The 22,808-nt window shown below is 43.7% G+C and overlaps 1 protein-coding gene across 1 annotated transcript in view; it reads right to left on the bottom strand.

Moving 5' to 3' along the window:
• Positions 1-16,033, bottom strand: part of MAML1 (mastermind like transcriptional coactivator 1) — a 71,354-nt gene extending 55,321 nt beyond the window's left edge. Inside the window, exon 1 of the mRNA XM_088454741.1 lies at positions 15,707-16,033. Coding sequence (XP_088310867.1) covers positions 15,707-16,030 — 324 coding nt within the window. The 5' untranslated portion in view covers positions 16,031-16,033. The remainder of the gene's footprint in view (positions 1-15,706) is intronic.
• Between the last annotated feature and the right edge of the window lie 6,775 nt (positions 16,034-22,808).

The raw sequence follows: 22,808 nt of genomic DNA, 5'->3' as shown, positions 1-22,808 counted from the left end.
CTATAAACTGATAACTATAACCGGATTGGTTGCTATGGGCAACTTCCCCATTTGCCTTTAGAAGATTTAATAGGCCATTTAATCTCCCAGTATTTTTTCTCCAGCATTCAGACTCTCCCTACTCTCAAATTAACAGGACTGCCAAAAGGAAGTATTTATGGCCTGAGTAAGCCACATTATCACATGAATGTCCTGCCTTTTCATTTCAAATGTATATATTACAGGCCTGAGACCGTTCCAGCGCACAGGTACCCTCTCTGGCCTGTGACATCTTCTCAAGCAAGAAAAGTTCTAGTGATCTGAATCCAGGAAGACAAACTAAAAAAGGATCACATCGACAACTTAACACAAATACAAAATAACGGTAACCCAAACAAACCAGCCACCACTGGAAACGAACAACAAGAGGAAAAAAAAAAGGAAACTGAAGATACTTTTATCTCAAACAGACACAAACTTGTAAAGAGAGATCATACGGATTCAGACCACCCCACCAAAAAAAAACAAAAAAAAAACCCAGACTACTGACCTGATCAATTCCTAGTCACCAGCCAGAGAAAAAGCTACTCGGCAGCCTCTGAAGATATGCGAGGCATTTCCCACTTGTGTGGGGGTGTCATTCAGGCTCTGAGACTGAAGGGCTGTCCCTGTGTTGGTGCACGAACAGAACTGTTAAAGGAGCAACATGGAAGACAGCAGTGTGCGTACAATAGCTGCGAGCCAGATGTTTGACTTACAACTTAATAGAGACAGCAGAAGGTGTAAACAAAGAATAAACGTGTGAACTGCCCCATAGAGTCGCTCAGCACCCACACACAGGTTGGATTACAGCTGGTATATCTATTTGCCTTGGGCTTCTTCACATGGAAGACTTTTGCCAAGGGGGTCTAATTTTTTTATTTTTTTACACCATCTTGAAAGGTTACACGGGTCTCTTTACTCTCCTGTAGATACTTTTCTGAGTATAGGAAAGAAGTTTTGCTTACATTGTAATGAGCAGTATAGGAGAAAGATCTGGGCAGCCATACACAGTGTTACCGACTCCTAAAAAAGGAATTTTAGCCAAGCCCCCACATGCAATCCTTTCATGTTACCCGTTATTGGCTCCTGATCCACAAACATTTAACGTGGGCAAGAGGAAAGTAACGTCAGGGCCGGCAGACTGAACTGGCTGATCTATGGCACAGTACGGTCTTACAGATATTCATTATACCTAGTAGGCATTTAGGATTTGCCTATAACTGGAGGATCCATATACTGGTTCACTTTCATTGTAATTACCACCACCTAGGGCTGACTAGTCTACAGACCAATGGATTAAAGCCAGGTACACATTACACGGTGTGTGTACCCGGCCGACCCACAATGTGACAAACGACATTGTGCGGTCTGCACAATCTGGTGAGCGACCGCATGATATGTTGTGCACCAGTCGCATTAACAACCATGGGGCGGTATTCAATGGTTTTAGCTCACCCGATCTCCCGTCTAAAGTGACGGGAGTTCACGGGGCGATATTCAATTGATGCCAATTATTGTGCTGATCGCGCCCACAGAGGTCGGGTTTAGCTGCGTAAAACAGCTACACCCGACCAAAGTGCTGGTGAACGACCGCAAAAAGTGCCGTCTGGGCGACCAAACAGTTCATTTTCCGTACAGTTCAGCTCGTCACCCCTTGGGGGGTACGAGCTAAAATGACAGTGCCAGCGGCTAATCACACCCCGACAGTATCAACAATTGAACAGCTGCGTCGGGCGCGATGGGGGGGGGGGGGGGAATGTGTGTGTGTGTGTGTGTGTGTGTGTAAGCAACTGAATTCCGCTCATGGGGTCATTCATCAAATTGACAGATCGGGCCTACATGCTGCACAATCTGTCGATGCGATTAGTATGGAGAGCTTAGACCTTAAAAAGCGGAAGTTCTCTTTATGAGAAATAAAAGCCACTAGAACCATTAGAAACGGGAAGAGATTCAAAATCTTTATAGAGGTCAGATTTTTAACAAATGTTCCCTAAGCTGGGTACACACTAAACAGATATCTGCAGATGATGGCTGTTCGTACAATAAACCACCATCATCTGTGTTCAGTGTGTAGGAGGAGGTGGGTCCTGCTGACCGCTGCATGTACACACTTGCCGATGGACAGATATTTCTGCAGGTATACATGTCCATCGGCTGTGCAGCACAGCCAATGTGATATGTCTGAACGACATCATTCAGACATATCACGGGTGCACACTGGCCGACGGGCAGCAGATATATTGGCCGATCAATTGATCGGCCTATATATCTGTCATGTGTGTCCCAGAATTAGAAGAGGCTGTTTTTCTAAGTAATGTTCAGTTATTAGGGGGAGGAAGCTAAATATCTCCTTAGACCAGACCAAGAGAGGAGAACCCTTCAAGCACTAGAACAGGGTATGTATAGCGGGGTGGTTACAAAACTACATTTATGTAATAATTTTATATTAGAAATATATAGCCGGGGTTTTAAAGGGTGGGGGGGGGGGGATTCAATTATTTTTAGGCACATGATTTCCTGTCTACAGTGACTGGGAGCTATACAATTGTGTATGCTAACGGGTGCGAGTGCCGTGGGCACCCATTTTTTTGCTCAAACCTTCCAGAGGTGGTGAGCAGAAAAAGTACGACGTTTGGGCTACGCGCACATTACTATGATGAGTTTTAGTAGCTTTACGCATCTAAAACCTGTGCATTTGGGCACGACAAATAATGAACGCCCGCATTACTTGTGTCCATCTGCAATACAATTTAATTTTGCCAGTCGGGTGCCCATTACTTACGGGCGTGAGAAAACAATGGAGTTCTCCACTAAGGTTTAGATTACACCTATAAGGTGTTCGTGCACTAGTTGGCCACTAAAGCAATGCACCAAAGCAATGAGGAAGGTAAGTCAGATGCTTGGTTGCATAGGGAGAGGAATCAGTAGCAGGAAAAACGAAGGGATAATGCCACTGTATAGATCAGTGTTGGCTAACCTTGACACTCCAGCTGTTATGGAACTACATAACCCAGCATGCACTGCTACAGTTTTGCTATTAGGGCATGCTAAAACTGTGGCAGGGCATGCTGGGATATATAGTTCCACAACAGCTGGAGTGTCAAGGTTAGCCTTCACTGGTATAGATCATTGGTACGGCCTCATCTAGAATACTGTGGTCAGTTCTGGAGGCCATATCTCCAGAAGGACAACTAAAATGGTGCATGGCCTACAGCACAGAACTTAGAAAGACTAAAAATCTTCATATGTATAGTTTGGGACAGAGAAGGGAAAGGGGGGACATGATACAAATTTTCAAATACTAGAAGGGTTTTAACAAGGGAGTGGAGGGAAGCATTCTTCAAACGAAGAGATGTACAAGAACATGAGGACATGCACTGAGACTGCAGGGAGGTAGGCTCAGAGGAAATTTGAGGAAAAATTACTTCACAGAACGGGTAGTGGATAAGTGGAATAGCCTCCCATCAGAGGTGGTTAAAGCTAAAACGGTGGAACAATTTAAACATGCTTGGGATAGGCATAAGAATATCCTTGAGAGACGTAAGGAGCAAATAGGGTCGAAGTTGCCTAAAGGACACATGAAAAGGGGCAGACTAGATGGGCCAAGTGGTTCTTATCTGCCGACAAATTCGGTGTTTCTATGTTAATACCTGAAAAACACATTCAAGATTTTAACACAAGACACATTCTATTACCATGCGTTGCGCTGTCAGTATAAAAGACTGTACTGATAAAAGCAAGACATGTTACAAGCATGTGAATAACTTAAAAACCGCGTCACTACAAAAAAAAAAAAAAACCCACACTTTCTATTTCATGTATTTACCCATTTTCCCAGAGCCTGTGTTAAAGTACAGAATTTGGGATTACATTACAAAAAATAGAAATAAAAAAAATAAATAAAAAGTAGTTCTGCAATCAGATCCCAGAACTTTGTGGCTACAGGTCAGCCCTGGCAAACATAACAAGCCCTCCCCAACAAAAAAAATAAAAATGTTTATTTATTTGATGTAATTTCAGTGCAGAGATGGCGAGAGAGTCCGCACATATACTGCTATATTAACTCTTTGGTGTAAGGAGGCTTCTTAGGAGAAGACAGGATAAACATAAATAGTGCTGATCTTTCCTTTTTGGTCCCATGCGTGGCTGTACCTTTAACAGCAAAGCCTAGCAGTGGAGAATGAATGATTACATGGAGCTGTGGAATGTGTACTGGGCTTGTGCCTAGTGCAGTAAGGGGTTGATATAAGGACACAAAGCAACTTTAGAAGCCTATCCTTTATCCTAACGATGACACATGTTGGAGAGGGTGCTGCAGACTGGGCAAGCTCGCGATGGCAGCGAACACGCAACATACCAGCATGCAGAATGTTAAAAGTGGCAGCCATAGCAGATGCTTGGGGCTTTGGCGCTTGTCAGATCCTATTAAATGGTGAATTCCTGAGACATAGGGGGGTTACTGTATGCAATTAAGATGTATTGAAGAAGCCCTTAATTATTCCGACCTCTATTTTGTGGAAAGGGAAAATGATAGATTCTCTTTTCTCTTAAGACTGCTGTCAGACCCCAAACGGGTAAAGAAAGCCTGTTCTGAACACCGAGCTACTGCAATTACTGACTGAATGGGAGGGCTGTAATGTAGCGTGCAGCATGGAGGGGAGAACCATTTCCAGTTCATCTGCGCATGGTATTTATACCTCTCATAATAAGAACTAATAACTCCTGTACAACTATTAGCAGGTAGTACAAGACCAAGCACCTATAAAATGATAGGCAGAGCTTGAAGTTGCATAAAATAATTCCTGCCGTCTACCGCCACGGCAAGATCATCAGCATATATCCCCACGCTGCCTTGCCACAGAAATAACCCAGAGACATCATTTAGAAAACATCTAAAGAAAATTAAATCCAAAAGGAACACGGTGTTCCTCAGAACAGACACTGTCAGACCTCATACCATGAAGATCCCTCTGTGTGATGGAGTAGAAGTCCGATGCTTGCAATTTGCAGGGAAGGACCCGGAACCGAAAGAATAATTTTGTGAGCACAGGTGGCTCAGTCAGTACAGACTTTGGAACAAGTTATTTCAGGGATAGTCAGATCTAAATGCCAGAAACAAGCCACCCCATCAAGTATGGGCGGCAGTGTCTGTACTGTCCTACGGTGACCACGATGGACTACGGCACAGCGCATGGTTCAGCCAACATTTGCCCTGTGTGTACTCCCATATTTATGTACATGTTAACCTCACATGTGTGAGTGAATCCGGAGTTGTCAAGATGGTAATCACATTTTGTTTCGGTAAAATTAACCCTAACACTGTAACAGTAAGTCAGTTTGGTCACAAATGACGAATTTAGCAGATCGAACCTTCGAACGTGACCACCCCAATGCCTAGCTGCGCACGTCAACCAGTGACTGTAGCCCCCTACAGCACAAACTTTCCTACACACCTATATGGGATACGAGGTGTAACTTGCAAAGTAGATGGACACGATATGCCATTCTGAAACAGCAAATTGCGTCCAATGCATCATTAACTCCCACCTATAATTTCTTGGTATATAAAAGTAAAACCGGAAAACAAAACTACCCTTCACCCAGCTTCATTTTGTTGCAGCTACTACATGGTGGACGCAGACAGAAGAACTGTCATTGTAGAGTACATCGGTCTCTATGGAAAGAACATGCCCCAGTTATTGACGAGCAGGACACACTATATGCACTTGTTCTGCAGGCTGGGGCTCCTCTCTATAATAGCCTTACAGAAGGATTTCCTGTTGTACAGGAAGTTAGGAGTGCATCGGATGAGGTCATCCCTTATGGAACACAGCAATTTCAGTATCTTCGGGTCAGACCAGATGTGAAAAAATGTATTATTTGTAAAGGGAATAAATGGAAGTGAATGCAGTTTGGTATTCTGGTAGAACAGACGAGGGATAAATAATAAACAAGCCACAGAACTCAAACGAAACTACAAAGTTCTAAACGTTACCAGCATACAACAGTACGAGCAAAAATTAAATATAAATTTTAATTTTTTTAGACTCTAGAGCAGTGGTTCGCAAACTGTGCGCCGTGGCACCCTGGGGTGCCTCAGGACACTTGCAGGGGTGCCTCAGGTTGGTGGCCCAGCACCAAATCAAATTATTTATGGTCAATGTAATGTAAATATGTAGACAAATAGAAGCGCAAACCTGTCCCCCACATAACTGAACCCAAGGCTGACAGGGTAGCACAATTTACTTCACTTTACTACATTTCTGAACTTTTCAATAACAAATTTTTGGCTTAGGGGTGCCATGAAAACAATGCTGATACTCTAGGGTGCCGTGATTCAATGAAGTTTGGGAACCTCTGCTCTAGAGGATGAAATGAAATATAGGGGGCGCCACATAGTGCATTACATGATTACATTTTAATACACCGTTTAAAAGTACATAAAAATATGCGTACCAACGGTGGCAGTCACAACCACCGCAAGTCAGAAGAACCAAACCTATCAATCCTTCATGATTACTTGCACTCGACCAGAGTCAGTCAATTGCACGGCAGGCCACTCCCCCTACGAGTTTTGTCACGTGACGAAACGCGTAGGAGCGAGGTCTGTCGTGCGTTCTGTCCTTTAGAAATCAGACAGGGAGCGGAAACAGCCTAGCGGAAACGCCAGCTATGTTTTCTGCATAGTGTGTATGGGGCTCTGTGGCAGCTTACAGGGAGTCAAGCTGGGAACACAGCACTTTGCTGATCGGATAAACGCTCCTGATTAGCTGAGTGATAAAATAGGTGTATACCCAGCTTAAGACTGCACTAGCCTGGCATGAAAATCAGTCCCAGCACTTCTTACACACACAGCTCCTAATACGGCTATAGTAACTAGTGCCCACCACCACACTTACAGCTCTATGCCAGAAAATAAAACAAGAAAAGTGTCCATAGTAATAGAGTTCAGCAAGGGTATACACGGTGTGCGGAAGAGCAAGATGCCAGGAAGGTGCTGGGGTGGAAGCACTTTTTTGAGGGGTGCAGACTAATGGATAATGTTATGGGCTCAATGACCAATTTAATCAGGTACCAGGATTTTGTAATGGGGGAAAAGATCATTAAAGCAACTTTTTGGGGGCACTGGCTGAGTTAATTGTGTTGGAAACAGGCTGTGTATACTATGCTTGCCATTTTAGCAGTAGGATACACAACATTACACCTACCAATATGCTTTTTGGAGTGCGAGAGGAAACGGGAGAACCCATATAAACTCCACACCAATTGTACCTTGGTCAGGAATTGTACTCATGACAGTGAGGCAGTCATGCAAATCACTGAGACAATCGTGCACAGCACCCAGAGGAAGGGGCCCTTTATAGCCCTGAAACGTAGAAAAGATTCATATTGAGAAATACATTTTCTGCTTCAAATCCATAGAGTGATGCTTGTATTTTTTTTTCCCATTTAAAAGGACCACAGCATTTGTTGGTGTATTTGGATGTGCAGCACAGTAAGCATGCGTGTGACAGATAGCGATTGCCAAACATCAATGTTACTATGCAGACGGACACTGTCCCCTTCACTGCAAAATAACTGCGTTATTCATCTTTTAAAAAAGTATAAATTGTACCACTAGTTATTCATACTTGGAACTTGTTCATATAGGAACTTGTACTTAGAAGTCTACCAAAAACGCTCTGAATAATGGTTGGATTAAGCATCAGGGAAATCATGACAGTAAAGTTTCTGACCACACAAACTCCCGGTGACTCAAATGGGAGTTTCCAGGTTGATGAACCAAATCAGCTCCAGATTTAAAGCAACTATCGCACAAGTGACCTTTTCCCTTGGTGTCTGTGCTGCACAGGAAAGGGTTACTTTTCCCCTTACAGCGTCAGAGGTTGTAAAGAAGGCGAGGCTCCCACCATCCAGGAAAAGTTTCCATAAATGCATGGCACGAGCATAAACACACAAAACTTCCGCTTTGGGTGTAAATGTGACCCTTTCAGGCACCGGGGGCAAGTTTATACCAAATATGCACTAAATCCGACTATTAAATGAAAAACATGCACATGATCGTGGTGTAGATTTATAGAAGGGAGGTGCTCAGTGAGAAAGCGAGGTTTATAACAAAATATAGCTGTCTAGCAACACACAGCAGCCATGCCAGCATTGCAAGGCTCTTGTTAACTTCACAGGAGATAGTTGAGATGAGTTACATGTCAGGCTGTAGCTGAAAAGCTTGCTAACGATGCTGGGCAGACAGAAGTCTGCTTCTCTGCCAAGCTCTGGCTGTGCCAACCCAATGCAAACAACACTCATGGCTTTACAGCTGACAGCCACTCAAAAAGATGTCTACCCGGTAACATTTATCATACACCATGGCTAACATACAAACAGGAATGCAGGCCTGAAAGAAACTGGAATTGGACATTACTAATATTTGATCCAGTCTGATGCCAACGTGGAGAAAGAAAAACTGGAATAATTCAAAGTATAAGAAATACAAATCTTATGGTTTAGGGCAGGGCAACCTTTTTTCTCACTGAGTGCCACCTTGATATGTATAACATTATTTGCGGGCCCGGTGCAGGTCACGCCACTTCCGCGTTACATCACACGCGGCGGGGTCACAATCGCCGGTGATTACAGAAATGCCCGGAGCATCTGAGGATGCTCCGGGGAGCTGTAAGGGCAGCGGTGTGACCATCTGAAGCGTCACACCGCTGCCCTTACAGCTCCCCGCTGTACACACCCGGCTATTCATCATCGTGCAGACTTGAATCGAGCCCAAAGTGTACTGGGAACCTGCAGTGGAAGCAGACATTTGTGGGCCTGTTATCCGTGTCCCATGAAGGCCAGTAACACCAGACATGCATATTGGTTCTGCCCACAAGATGGTTGCAGCCACTGTATACAAAGGAAAGGTATAATTTAAGAGAAAAAAAAGTTAATTTCATTGTCAGGCTTGATAACCGACTACTTATATAGCGGACTACTTATAAAGCGATGTGTAGTTACAAGAGCTACTTAAGCTGGGTACACAGTAGGTCGACCTTTCAGCCGACCTGAAGATTGGCAAGTGTATACACACTTACCAATTCGTCTGCCGGATGTGCCGGGCTTGACAGCTCAAATGGGCGGGCATTTAAATCGCCTACCCAGTTGAGCTGTCAATCAGTCGCCCGTACACACCAGCAGACGGCCGATATCTCTTTTGGATTTATCGGCCATCTGCTATGCTGCACGGCAGATCGGTTATGTCTGTGAACGACGTCGTTCTCAGACATATGCGCTGTACACACCCGGCAATGCACTGTAGATATATCGCTCGTTCAAACAACCAGCCGATATATCAGTGTGTGTCCAGCTTTACCCTTCCAAACTATGAAAAGACAACTAGAGGCTGCCGCTGTGCTAAATACACATCTACAATGGGGGATAATATTTCCAAGGTAGCACAAGATCATACACATTGGGGGCAATTCAATTCAGCGCGATGTGAATAGCTCCAGGAAGAAGTTCCCTGAGCTATTCAATTGTTCCCTATCGCGCCCTACACTTAGTCGGGAGATGGCGGTTTAGTTGCAGTAACCGGCATTCTCTGACTTAAGTGCCGGCCACGATGCTGTTAGCACTGTGCTAAGCCGGAAAACAGCACCGCAGCTGGCACTTAAGTCGGATTTCTGCTCACACCTCAGGAGGGTGCGAGCAAAAATCCTCTGGTTGTACTTAACAATGCGGTCAATTGAATAGCTCCGGGATCTCCTTCCCGGCGCTATTCACATCGCAATGAATTGAAACACCCCCCTCATAAAGGTAGTACCACATAGGCAATTAACCATCTCATAGCTAATATGAAGAGCTTAAACTTTTCTGTGTGACAGGATACACTTAAAAACAATACATTTTAACTCCACTCTCCCAGAAAACACCAGGACTATATAGTTCTCACTTAGCCGCGATAAGCCGTTTTCGACAAAAAGTTTCTGCCGATGACGTCATTTTGCCAGACGAAAACTTATTCCTGTATTCAATTCCAAAGACTTTTTGCTGGTGCGAAAAGTCTGCGCCGTGTAACCAGCGGACAAGTTTCGCCTCTGAATGCAGTTGAAAAAAAGTGCAGAATTGGGGGGTTTGGGGTGCAAAGTTGCGGGAACACCCATGAAGCCTTGGGACTGTCCCCCAAAGGTAAACTGCGTAAGAACAAATTTTTTTTAAAAAACCTTTAGATCACCTCAAAAAAGTACTTTAGTTTTGTGGGGCAAAAAAGTCCAAAGTTGGGGGACAAACTTAAAAACTAGCGAAATAGACTTCAGGGGGTCCCCCAAGTATGCCACAAGGGTTTTAAAGTTTGCATGTGGTTGTGCCAGGTGGATTTTTTACGTTTAAAACTTCAATTTAGCAACTTTAAAATATGCTAGCCCCCATTTCATGTACCCCAAATGTGCTGGGAATAGTTATTTTCAGCAAAAAAAACTGCTAAATGCTATTCTTCACCACTTATGCAAACATGCAAAATAGCAGCTATTGAGATAATTTAAGTACTCCAAATACCTTCAGCAGGGCTATTCAGGGGTAACCATAATGATGCCCCTTGTCAGTGCATCTTTTGAGGGGTGTCAGGCTGATTTCCCCATATCGGATAGCACTTTTCACCTGATTGAGTTTCGCCGGGTCCCGTTTTTGCGTCCTTTATAATTGGAATAGGGCGAAAAGCGGCTGCTTGCAATAAAAGTATTTTCTCCAAAACCCGCGCTGTAGGCGGAAAGTCCGGGAGGCGAAACTTAGCCGACTTTTTGCGGCTGATTGAATATGCCCCTCAGATGGTTTGACTCAAACTCACATTAATAAAATCTGATGAAAAATGAATAAGAAACAAGATGCCTACTTTCAACAATGAGTTGAACTTTATAATTTCTACTCCGTTTCCTTGTGTCACAGATGACCCGACAAATGCCTGTATATTGGGGTAATTTTGGTGGTCTTCTTGAATCCCCTCTGGTTGTGCACTAATTACCAAGCATCATTACACATCTTATCTATGAGCAATACTCTTGTTTCCACACTTATTGCCCTTTAACCCCTCTCCCACCTCCCCAAATTACCTTCTTGTTTTTTATTTTTCAAAATATTATATCAACAGTTTTCTTGTGTATTCTGCCCATTTTCTGTTGTATGTGATTTGCAAACTTGGATAACTGTTTGGACGAAGACAGAATGATAGTCACTCTGATACACTTGTGTATGTTTCAATACTTTTATATTTATATTGACTGTATTGGAAACATACAATATTTCAACTTGGTATTCTGTATCATTTGCACTGTCATTTATTTTTCTTTTGAAAATAAACAGAAGTCTAAAAATAAATAATACAATGCATTTTAATTGTCTAAAAGCCGCGTATCCACTACATGATATAATGAACGATTACTACATCGTTATCGTTCATTATATTGTGCAGTGAACATTGAGCCCACACTGAATGATATATCGTTCAGTGCCGATATCGTCAGGTTGGACAGCAGGTTCGGGCCATGAGCGACGGCGACCAGCAGGAGCGTGCATTGCTGGACGTTGACGGCATATTCACTGCACGATATTGCGGACGATTGAATAACTATGTTATCGTTCATTATATCATGTAGTGGATACGCGGCTTTACATTTTTTTGAGCTCTTTGGAAACTTGTACAAGGCAATGCTGACCGTGTTTCAAAATGTGCCCGAAACGTTCTCTCAGTTTTACTCATCGAAATTAATTCTCTCAATTTGAAGCATTAGGTTCTATGTTTTAAATGTGCAGTTAACTGTACTTGTGTGACACTGTCCATGTGTGTACCAAAAACCACACTGGAAAACAATGTCAACAATGAGGAATTATTAGCAGGTAAGCTGGAGTAAGTGTCCACCACATCACATATAAAAACACACACATAATGGGGTAATCAAATTCAGAAAGACGCTGGTATGTGCCGTCTAAACGGCGGCATATCACTACTGCAACATCGCTTATATTACCTCCCTTTTACAGGGATCTTATTTTAGTGCTTGTATTAGTATCCCAATTACATTCATTACTTCAACACGGTTTCAGGATTCATCCACACACAAAGCAGCAATAAGAGAACTACTGTACTGACCAGGCAATCGTGTTAGTAACGCTCCTTCTAGCAACAAGTGAATTAGAACATACAGGGTGGGATGTACTAAGCATCACATCAGCTATGTGGTACATCTTCGGGTTCATACCACGGTTTGTACCAAGAATATCGCAGAGGACAGCTCTCCCGATAAGTGCTGTCCTTTGCAATGGCTCCGGACAGAGGGACTTCCTGGTTTAACACCCAAAAGTCCCTCTGACGTCCTTCCATGCATGTGCACAAGGCCGCGGGGGCCCAAGTGGGAGTGTCCTGATAAAAAAGCCCATCGGGACGAAGCTGCTTGGTACATTTGGGGACGGTGGTGAAACCCTCAAACTGGGAGTTTTACCGCATTCTCGCCTGTAGTACATCCCGCCCAGTGTGTAAATCACATGCAAGCTGGCAGCTACAAACCTAAGTGCAACCTAAATCATATAATTAGCTTCAGAAGGAGATTAGAAATTTCATGCACACACAAAAAAAAAAAAAAAAAGTGTTCAACACAGACTTAATTAAGCTTTGTATTAAAGTGACCAAAACATAGGTGTGCAATACGCCGATAACCCGGCCTGTCAGCAGTTGCGCACTCCTCCCCTGGAGTACCCCCATTGTGCATGAATCATTCACTGCACTCTGCTATCTGACACACCATGACTGGTTTAACCCTTCAGGAGCAAGACAATGACAGGCGCTCATTTCCTCATAGGCAGCTACAAAGCACTGACTCAAGGCCAGTATAGTCAGATAAAATGTCAGCGATTAACTCTTTACACGCTATGAATGAGATGAGTAGTTTGATGCTCTCTACCCCCATCCCCTGCCCAAATAAAACAAGCAACAGTTCCAGAGTTTGATTACAACACAATTTCAGGAAGTTCAGTTCTACTACAATAAGCAGCAGGGGGATAATAACAGCACCTGAATATCACTACATAACAGTATATGGTGCAAAGAGCAGAATTTATATAATAAATTGTCTGCCTATGGTGAAATATAACAAAAGCCATCATCTAGCATAGGGATTCCCAAAAACGGTCATCAAGACAAACTAAGGGTGCATACACCCGATTTTTTGAACGATTATAGTTAACGATATAGTTTATCGTTCAAAAAATCGTTCACTTTCTAAGTTAAAACGATGAACGATTATCGTACATGCGCATTCACGTTTGTAGTTCAGTCAGACTGACCAACAACGATTTTCATTAAGGGAATATGCAAAAATCGTTTGTAGTTCAAAAGTAAAAAAACAAATCGTGCATTACACTTTAAAAAATCTGACAGAAAATCGTTCAGAAAATCGTTGGTAACAAAATTATTGTGTGTGTATGCAACTTTACAGTTCAGGTTTTAAGGGTAGCCATACTTGAGCACAGGTGTCTTAAGGTGGCCACACACATGGCGATCTGCACACGATCAGCCGATGTGTTCGATTTGTGTACGATTCCCTTGAAACTCTCCCTGGCAGCTCAGCATACGATCTGTACACAATCTGGTGTCCAATCTTCAAACGATCTCTCCTACATCCAGACTTTCACAGTGCATCATGTCCTAGATTGTTAGATCTGCCCTACAGCACGGCAGATCTGAAGATGCAATGTGCGACCAGCGAGGACACACATCGCATCGTGATTTCCTCACGATTTTGGCATATTTTACACGACCTGTCGTTCCAATGCGTCAGAATCGGCCAGATCGGATAAAATATCGCTGTGTGTGGGCACCTTGAAATTAGTACCTCAGTTATTTTGATTTAACCATCTGTGCTCAAGCATGGATATCACTAAAACCTGGACTGTCTTGAGGACCTAGCAATGTTAGACAACTTGTTGCATCCCCACAATATACAAATAGTAGAATGCAAAGTGCTATAAGTGGTTAGACGAGTCCTGGACAGGGAAAAAAAAGTATATACCAAGAAGCAGTGCTGACGGTTGTCCATAATGACTGAACAAAATATTTAGTACTGCCATAGTAACCACATTAAACTAAGCTATGGGTTGTTGACAATGAATTAACCATTAATACAGGCAACAAAGGCAAGTTACTCTCCTAAATAACAAACACTGGCATCACCCACTGACTGCAGCTAAAATAGCCCTGAGCATCTGGGTGACTAAAATAAGAGTGAAGGGGAGTTTCAGAAGTTTCCCAAACTAAGAGGTGACTGATGACCAAATATGACATCCAAAGACCCTAATATCTGACTTTTTTCTTTTAGTGTGTGTGTTTTAAAGCCCGCACTTTGCCAAACAATGGCTGTGCCAGGGAACCCACGGCTCTCTCTAGCAGTTTCCCACTATCGCACACAGCATGGGGTTGTAGAGGGGTACCAACTGAGAGGCCCATGGGCTCCTTGTGCCCTCACATGCCTTGTCACTGCACCCTCATAATTACAGAGGCTCTCTCTCTACATTCAAACATAGATGTCAATCTTATTAGCCGCACTGATCTCGCCAGTGCGAGTCATCGCGGCAATGGCCGCACTTTACGGCAGCCTGGATTTGCCTAATTTTGCTCGCAGCCCCATAGGGCTACAAGCAAAATTCAGCAAATTCGGGATCGGAGCAGGCCGCAAAGGGTGAGAGGTCCCAGTCCGCTGCCAGCATTTTAACGCCGTTGCAACGGCAACTCACACAAAATAGGATTGACCCCTTAGACCTTCAGTTACATAAGAAGCCACAACACTGCAGGATGCACAGTTATCAAGAACAAAATCTTAATCACAACCCACAAAGACTGGAGAGAAAATCTATATGTGTGTGTGTATTAAGACTGCTGCAGCAGCAATGTTTTTAAAACCTTGTCCAAGTCCTGCGGGGGCGATTCAAATGTTTTGCCGGTGGCTCTTTATATAAAAAAAATAAATTAAAAAAAAGGACTCCCGACGGAGCAAATCAATTGTTGCTCCGTCAGAGCGCGATAGCCAGCAGCGCTTCTGCTTGCACCCTCAGGAGGATGCGAGAAGAAACGTAAGAGAAAACCCCTTGTTGTTAGGGCAGGCTAACCGCAGTTAACGCGCCCTAATCAGAACTTTAGATGGGTTTAGCCGTTTTACACTGCTAAAAACGGGGCAATAATTAATGAGCACCCAGAACAATTGAATTGCAACACTGGGCGCCCATTAATGATCACGGCTTAAAAAAAACAATTGAATGACCCCCTGCAAGTCACTTTTTTCTTGTTCTGTTCATACTGTTCCTGTTTATGTACTGTGTAAGGCGCAGCAGACCTCTCGTGGCACCATATAAATATTACATATACCGTATTATGTACATATACACACACAACAGCGGCTGACAGGATTGCTTAACTTAAAGAATGAACGCATGAGTGTTTCAGCAACAAGTGGCAGCTGAGGAACTACAAATCCAAGCTGGCCCTGTTAGCTGGAGAGGCAGGCTGGGACCTGTAGTACCCCAGCTAGGCTACTTGGATGTGCTCTCCTGAGCCACCAGCAGCCTCAGTGATCACTACTACCACCTCCGCCGGGGGAGGACTCCAGGCAGCCACTACTCCTGGCACCAGCACAACAAAGGGCACAGGGGGTCTTACCGCGATCAGGGTGCTGTTCCGGCACTGCTCCCCGTTGCTGGCTCCGTCTCCCGGCTCCATGGTGCCGGTCCCGCTGGCCGGGATGGCGCTGCTGCTGCTGGATGCGGGGGGCGGCTGCTGCCTCTGCTTGCCGGCACGCTTGGCCTTGGCCTGCAGGCAGCGCTGGTGCAGCTGGAAGGTGTGCTGCCGCTCTATCTCCATCCTCTCTCCGGCCACCGCGTCGTAGCGGGACTCGCAGTTGCCGTGGTGCCGCCGACACAGCTCTATCCGCCGGCGGAGGCGCTCCATCACCGCGCTGTGCCGGGGGACCACAAAGTCCGCCATCTGGGGAGTGTGAGCGCTGTCCCCCACCACCCCCCCACCGATTCACAGCAGCCCCCGGCTCCGGCCGCCCGCCATTGTTATCTGTGCCGCCGCCATCTTGAAACTGCTTTTCTCTGTTCTTTCTTTTTTTTTTTTTTTTTCCTCTCTCGGACTGCTGGGCGGTGACGTCACGGGAGCCATTCTCGGCGCCAGCCAATAGATGGCAAAGTGGGCGGGGTCCAATGGTGTGACGTTGTGTTTTGTAAGCGGAGTTGTTTGTCGATAAGGGGGGGACGGCATTAGGAGGAGCCACGAGAGCCTTTGCGACCTGACCAATCAGAGCGAGGTGGGCGGTGACTGGGAGGTGTTGATTGACAGGCCTCGGCCCCGCCCATAAGCTGTTTGCAGCTTACTAGCTGGAACACAAAACAAGTGGGTTTTTTTATTCCTCTAACTTTTTTTTTTTTTTTCCTTTTTGGAACAAAGTTCAGATTCTACAGAGGCTCTAAAAATAGTAGGAAGGGCAGCTCCTTCTGATTAGCAAACACACAATATAAAAGCAGCAGCTATTTATAGCTGGGTATAATTTCTGTTCCCTTTTTCCCTGACACACACTAGACATCAGGCTCCTGTAAAGATCAGCTCATTTATATTTAAAAAATTGTTTGGTAAAGTATTTTCTGTGCTACAAAAGAGATCTGCCATAATTTAGCACGTTGCCCCGGCAGAACTGGGCTTTGTGTTCTCCTTACATATCTGTGCTTAAACTGGGGGCCCAGCACATACACCGGGTTAGGTACCGATCCCCCCCCATAAAGTAAAAATCAATGAAATGGTCAATTGTAAATTCAGCCATAGATATACCTTGCTCACTAATAAATGTGATCATTTGTAACTTGGAATTTAAAGTAGAGATGTGCACTGACCCCCGTGGTTTTGGATCTGGATTGGTTTTGCCAAAACCCCTGGTTTTGGATCTGGAATGGTTTTGCCAAAACCTCCCCTCCGTTTTTTGTTTTTGGATCTGGATGTTTTCTTTAAAAAATCATAAAAACAGCTAAAATCACATAAAATTGGCCTTTTTTTGTTCCTACAGTATTATTAACCTCAATAACATTTATTTCCACTCGTTTCCAGTCAATTTTGACCACCTCACAGCTCACAATATTGATTTGTTAATCTAGTTAAAGGGCCAAAAGGTTGCATCCAGCTAGCTGGCTCAAAACTGATTGATAAATAGAGTTGAGGACTGTGCAAAGATGATGGTTGGGGTACCCCTTGAGGATTGAAGAATTGATAGTTGGCGCAGCCACTGGCTGAAGTAAGAAGAGTTGATACTTGATAATTGGTGCAGCCACTGGATGAAGAATTGATAATTGGTGCAGACACTGGCTGAAATAAGAAGAGTTGATAATTGGTGCAGCCACTGGCTAAAGAATTGATAATTGGTGAAGCCACTGGCTGAAGAATTGATAATTGGTGCAGCCCCTGGCTGAAGAATTGACAATTGGTGCAGTCACTGGCTGAATAATTGATCATTGGTGCAGCCCCTGGCTGAAGATTTGATAATTAGTGCAGCCCCTGGCTGAAGAATTGATAATTGGTGCAGACACTGGCTGAAGAATTGATAATTGGTGCAACCCCTGGCTGAAGAATTGATAGTTAATTGTTGATGCAGCCTCCGGGCTGAGTAGTAGTGGAATACAGAGCTATGATTAGTCCTGCAACAGCCTTTAGGCCTGGAACTCTTGGCAAGTTGCAGCTATTACAGCCTTGAGGGCTGGTGAGGAGTGACGACAGCTGGCCTTTGGGCCGTGAAGCAGGATGCGGCCTTTGGGCCATGTAGCAGCCTTATGGGCTGAGAACCCATGGCTGAATGTCACTGTTGTGCGACTTGTGCTGTCGGGTTGACACAACAAGCAGCAATTGGTTCAGAATTTTCTTTAGAAACAAATGAAAGGGGTATGCAGGAGATGCTGTCTGTGGCCATTACAATTTCTGGACATTCATAAACCATAACATTAACATGTCAGGCAGCAATGCCCCAACCAGCACATAATGGAAAGGAAAGGAAAATCTTGTCCGCCATTAGAAAGATTCTCTGAACTCGAGAATCCAGGAGGGGCCCCAAATGTACCATCATTTGAGAGGGTATTATGGAAGACTTTTTCCAGTTGATCAGCCAACCGTGCATTTGTAGAAAGGTGGTAAAGAGTCTCTGGGGAGATTGCCAACAGCAAGAGATCCTCCAAGTATGGCAGCAGTTTGATCCGTTGACGACAAAGAGATGCCGCCATAACTGCCATGATCTTGGTAAATACTAGGGATGAGCGGGTTTGGATCTCAGAGATCTGAACCCACCCGAACTACTGGGATCCGAGGCAGATCCGAGTCGGCTCAGGTTTTTCTGCCTGACTCGGATCTGAAAACGAGGCAAAACATCATCATCCAGCTGTCGGATGCTTGCAGGTTTTGGATTCTATAAAAGTCCCGTGATTGCCGCCATTTTTCATTCCGGCTATGGAGAGTGAAGAGACAGGATGCTGGGATCTGTGCTGTTGCATGCTGACGCTGTGCATAGGGGCTGGCTACTGTTGTCCATATAGGGGCTGGCTGTTGTCCTGTCCATAAGGGCTGGCTATTGTCTGTAGAGGAAAAGATGCAAGATGGAATTGTCCTTTGGCCTCCAAACCACCCTTATGTTGTATATATGAAACAGAACATTCACAGTTTAACAAACCAATCACTTCAGCGACAGTGACTGCCACTTGTGGCTGAAATGATTGGTTTGTTTGGACCCCCCACAAAACAAGCCACCAATGCGCAATGGACATTGGTGCAATGATCCCATACACAATTTACAATACTCAACTCACAGGAATTATCCTATATAGTAGGATAACAGAAAGAAACTCCTTTTGGGGGGCACTCTTAGTAAATAGTAGATTTCAAGAATTACTTAATACATAACTTTTATTTTTGTGTGCACTTAAAAGGACAAGAAAAAGACAAATAACAACAAACATAAATCACAATATATACATTATTAAAAAGGTATCAGCTCCACGGTATTGTGTACGATATATAAGTGCAAAACAAAACAAGAAAAGGTATAAATAAATATAGAAAATATTTACAGTGCGGTGTTAGTGAACCAAATATGACCGCAGTGTATTGAAGATATAATAAGAAAAAACTGGATTTACTATTCAGTATCCTAACATGTCTCTTTCCATACTAATTGCAGTGGAAGAGATAAGGTGAAATATTGCATATGCTTGACATAATTTAAAATAATTTGTAGCAATATGAGCTATTCATGTGTTCAAGCTATATCAGTAGCCGGCGTTTGATATTATAACCCTTAATTCCTAGTGCACAACCTTAATCAAGGTAATTAATTCTTCATTTGCTTATTACATCCTAATATACAGTCAGGTGCATAAATATTGGGACATTGACAGAATTTTCATATTTTGGCCTCTATTCACCACCACAATGGCTTTGAAATGAAACAAACAAGATGTGCTTTAACTGCAGACTTTCAGATTTAATTTGATTGTAATTACATCCAAATCAGGTGAATGGTGTAGGAATTACAACGGTTTCTATATGTGCCTCCCACTTTTTAAGGGGCCAAAAGTAATGGGACTATCAACGCAAAAGCTATTTCATGGACAGGTGTGGGCTATTCCCTCGTTATTTCATTATCAATTAAGCAGGTAAAAGGTCTGGAGTTGATTCTAGGTGTGACATTTGCATTTGGAATCAGTTGCTGTCGACTCTCAATATGAGATCCAAAGAGCTGTCACTATCAGTGAAGCAAGCCATCATTAGGCTGAAAAATCAAAACAAACCCATCAGAGACATAGGAAAAACATTAGGTGTGGCCAAATCAACTGTTTGGAACATTCTTAAAAAGAAAGAACGCATCGGTGAGCTCAGCAACACCAAAAGACCCGGAAGACCACGGAAAACAAATGTGGTGGATGACAGAAGAATTATTTCCCTGGTGAAGAAAAACCCCTTCACAACAGTTGGCCAAATCAAGAACACTCTCCAGGAGGTAGGTGTATATGTGTCAAAGTCAACAATCAAGAGAATACTTCACAAGAGTGAATATAGAGGGTTCACCACAAGATGTAAACCATTGGTGAGCCACAAAAACAGGAAGACCAGATCAGAGTTTGCCAAACAACATCTAAAAAAGCCATTACAGTTCTGGAACAACATCCTCTGGACAGATGAGACAAAGATCAACTTGTACCAGAGTGATGGGAAGAGAAGAGTATGGAGAAGGAAAGGAACTGCTCATGATCCAAAACATACCACCTCATCAGTGAAGCATGGTGGTGGTAGTGTCATGGCGTGGGCATGTATGGCTGCCAATGGAACTGGTTCCTTTGTATTTATTGATGATTTGACTGCTGACTAAAGCAGCAGAATGAATTCTGAAGTGTTTCGGGCAATATTATATGCTCATATTCAGTCAAATGCTTCAGAACTCATTGGACGGCGCTTCACAGTGCAGATGGACAATGACCCGAAGCATACTGCAAAAGCAACCAAAGAGTTTTTTAAGGCTTAAAAGTAGAATGTTATGCAATGGCCAAGTCAATCCCCTGACCTGAATCGATTGAGCATGCATTTCACGTGATGAAGACAAAACTGAAGGGAAAATGCCCCAAGAACAAGCAGGAACTGAAGACATTTGCAGTAGAGGCCTGGCAGAGCATCACCAGGGATGAAACCCAGTGTCTGGTGATGTCTATGCATTCCAGACTTCAGGCTGTAATTGTCTGCAAAGGATTTGCAAGAATGTATTAAAAAGTGAAAGATAGATCTAGGATTGTTTAGTTTGTCCCATTACTTTTGGCCCCTTAAAAAGTGGGAGGCACATATAGAAACCGTTGTAATTCCTACACCGTTCACCTGATTTGGATGTAATTACCCTCAAATTAAATCTGAAAGTCTGCAGTTAAAGCACATCTTGTTTGTTTCATTTCAAAGCCATTGTGGTGGTGAATAGAGGCCAAAATATGAAAATTCTGTCAATGTCCCAATATTTATGCACCTGACTGTATATGGTTTGCAATACTAGTACTTGGGTGTTAGTCATGAACTTCATAGACCAGAGAGATTCAATCAATAACTATATCCCTTCTTTCTGCTCCTGTATTCAGTATGTCATTACAGTGATCGTTCAAGTGATCCATGTAAATAATAGCCTAAGCCTGTGCTAATCTAAAAGGAGCATGTGAAACTCTCCATATTACATGTATCAGGCAGTTTGTTTATATATGTTGACAATAAATGGTTGCATCACAGTCATGCAGCATGTTTCTGGTTAAGGGAGAGACAAATCCCTTGGATGTCTAAGGGTTAAGTTCACATGGTAGTCAGATCGTTATTGTCTGACCATTAACACCTGAAAGTACAAGTGTCACTTCTGAGGAGCCGACTGGAGAGAAGGGGTAAATGATGTACAATACCTCTCCAGTGTCCCAGCGGAGTACAGCGGGGCTACAACAGACGCTGGCTGGGAGGTCAGCTGAGCACAGCTGATACTCACATGACCTGGATGCACGTTTCGCCGTTCGGTCCATTCGGGCACTTAGCGGAATCACTCAGTTTCAGCTCCTCCTTCAGTTTCTCCAGCTGCTTTTGCAAAAGTCTGATTAGGGGAATGACCTGACTCAAGCTGGCAGTGTCTGAACTAACTTCACATGTGGCAAGTTTAAAGGGTTTGAGAACCTTGCACAACAAGAAATTATTCTCCACTGCGCTTGACTATGTCAAGAAATTATTCTCCACTGCGCTTGACTGTCATAGGCCGTAGTGTAGCCTTGGATGGCCTTTTTCTGCTCCTACATCTGCTGAAGCATATAGAGGGTAGAATTCCACCTAGTTACTACCTCTTACTTCAGCTGATGGCAGGGTAAATTCAACAGTTCTTGCTGGTGCTGCAATCTTCGACACGCAGTTGCTGAATGTCAAAAATGTCCGGAAATCTTTCAGGACACTGAGAGCATCTCCTACACGACCCTGTCATGTAAAAAAAAATGTTGTACCACCAGATTAATTGTGCGAATTTGCCCATATGTAATGCTCGCAAAATATTGCTGGCATTGTCAGAAATCGCAAAACCTTTTGAGAGTCCAAGTGGGGGTAAGCCATGTAAGCTAATGATTTCCCAAAGTTTCTCTAAGAGGCTCTCAGCAGTATGCATCTTATTGAAACCAGTGATACACAGAGTAGCCTGCCTCTGAATGAGCTGGCATTTGTTAACTGCTGCTGCTGCTGTTTGCACTGTTGGAGTGGGCTGTCACAGTCATATAATCTTTAGTTTGCCCTGTCCCACTTGTCCACATATCTGTGCTTAAGTGGACAGTGGGCACAATGGCAATTCGGAAATAATTCCACACATGATAAGTGGATTTTTTGGTCTTTTGCCCAGGCATGGCAACAATGGGATTTTTCCCACCATGGGCAACAACTGTTGCCTGATTTACATTTTTTACACAAACATCCTCGCCATCAACATCCTCAGCATCATCAACATCCTCATGAATCTTGTTAATGCCAAATAGATAAATATCCTCCTCGTGCAATTCCACAGAAGCATCCTTGATTTCTACGTCAGAAGGCACACAAATGATGGAAGGAGCATCCTCTTCAAGTACAGTATTACTAGAAAGGTCAGGCTCACACATGGCAACAGCAGACACACTTGGACTCTCCTCGAGGATTTGTGATTTTTCAGAGCATAATGTTGGTTCTGGTGTCTTACTCGTCTTAA

Source organism: Taudactylus pleione, unplaced genomic scaffold, assembly GCF_031769625.1.
Source record: "Taudactylus pleione unplaced genomic scaffold, aTauple2 ptg000629l, whole genome shotgun sequence".
NCBI lineage: Eukaryota > Metazoa > Chordata > Amphibia > Anura > Myobatrachidae > Taudactylus > Taudactylus pleione.
This window is presented reverse-complemented; position numbering and strand designations above follow the sequence as displayed.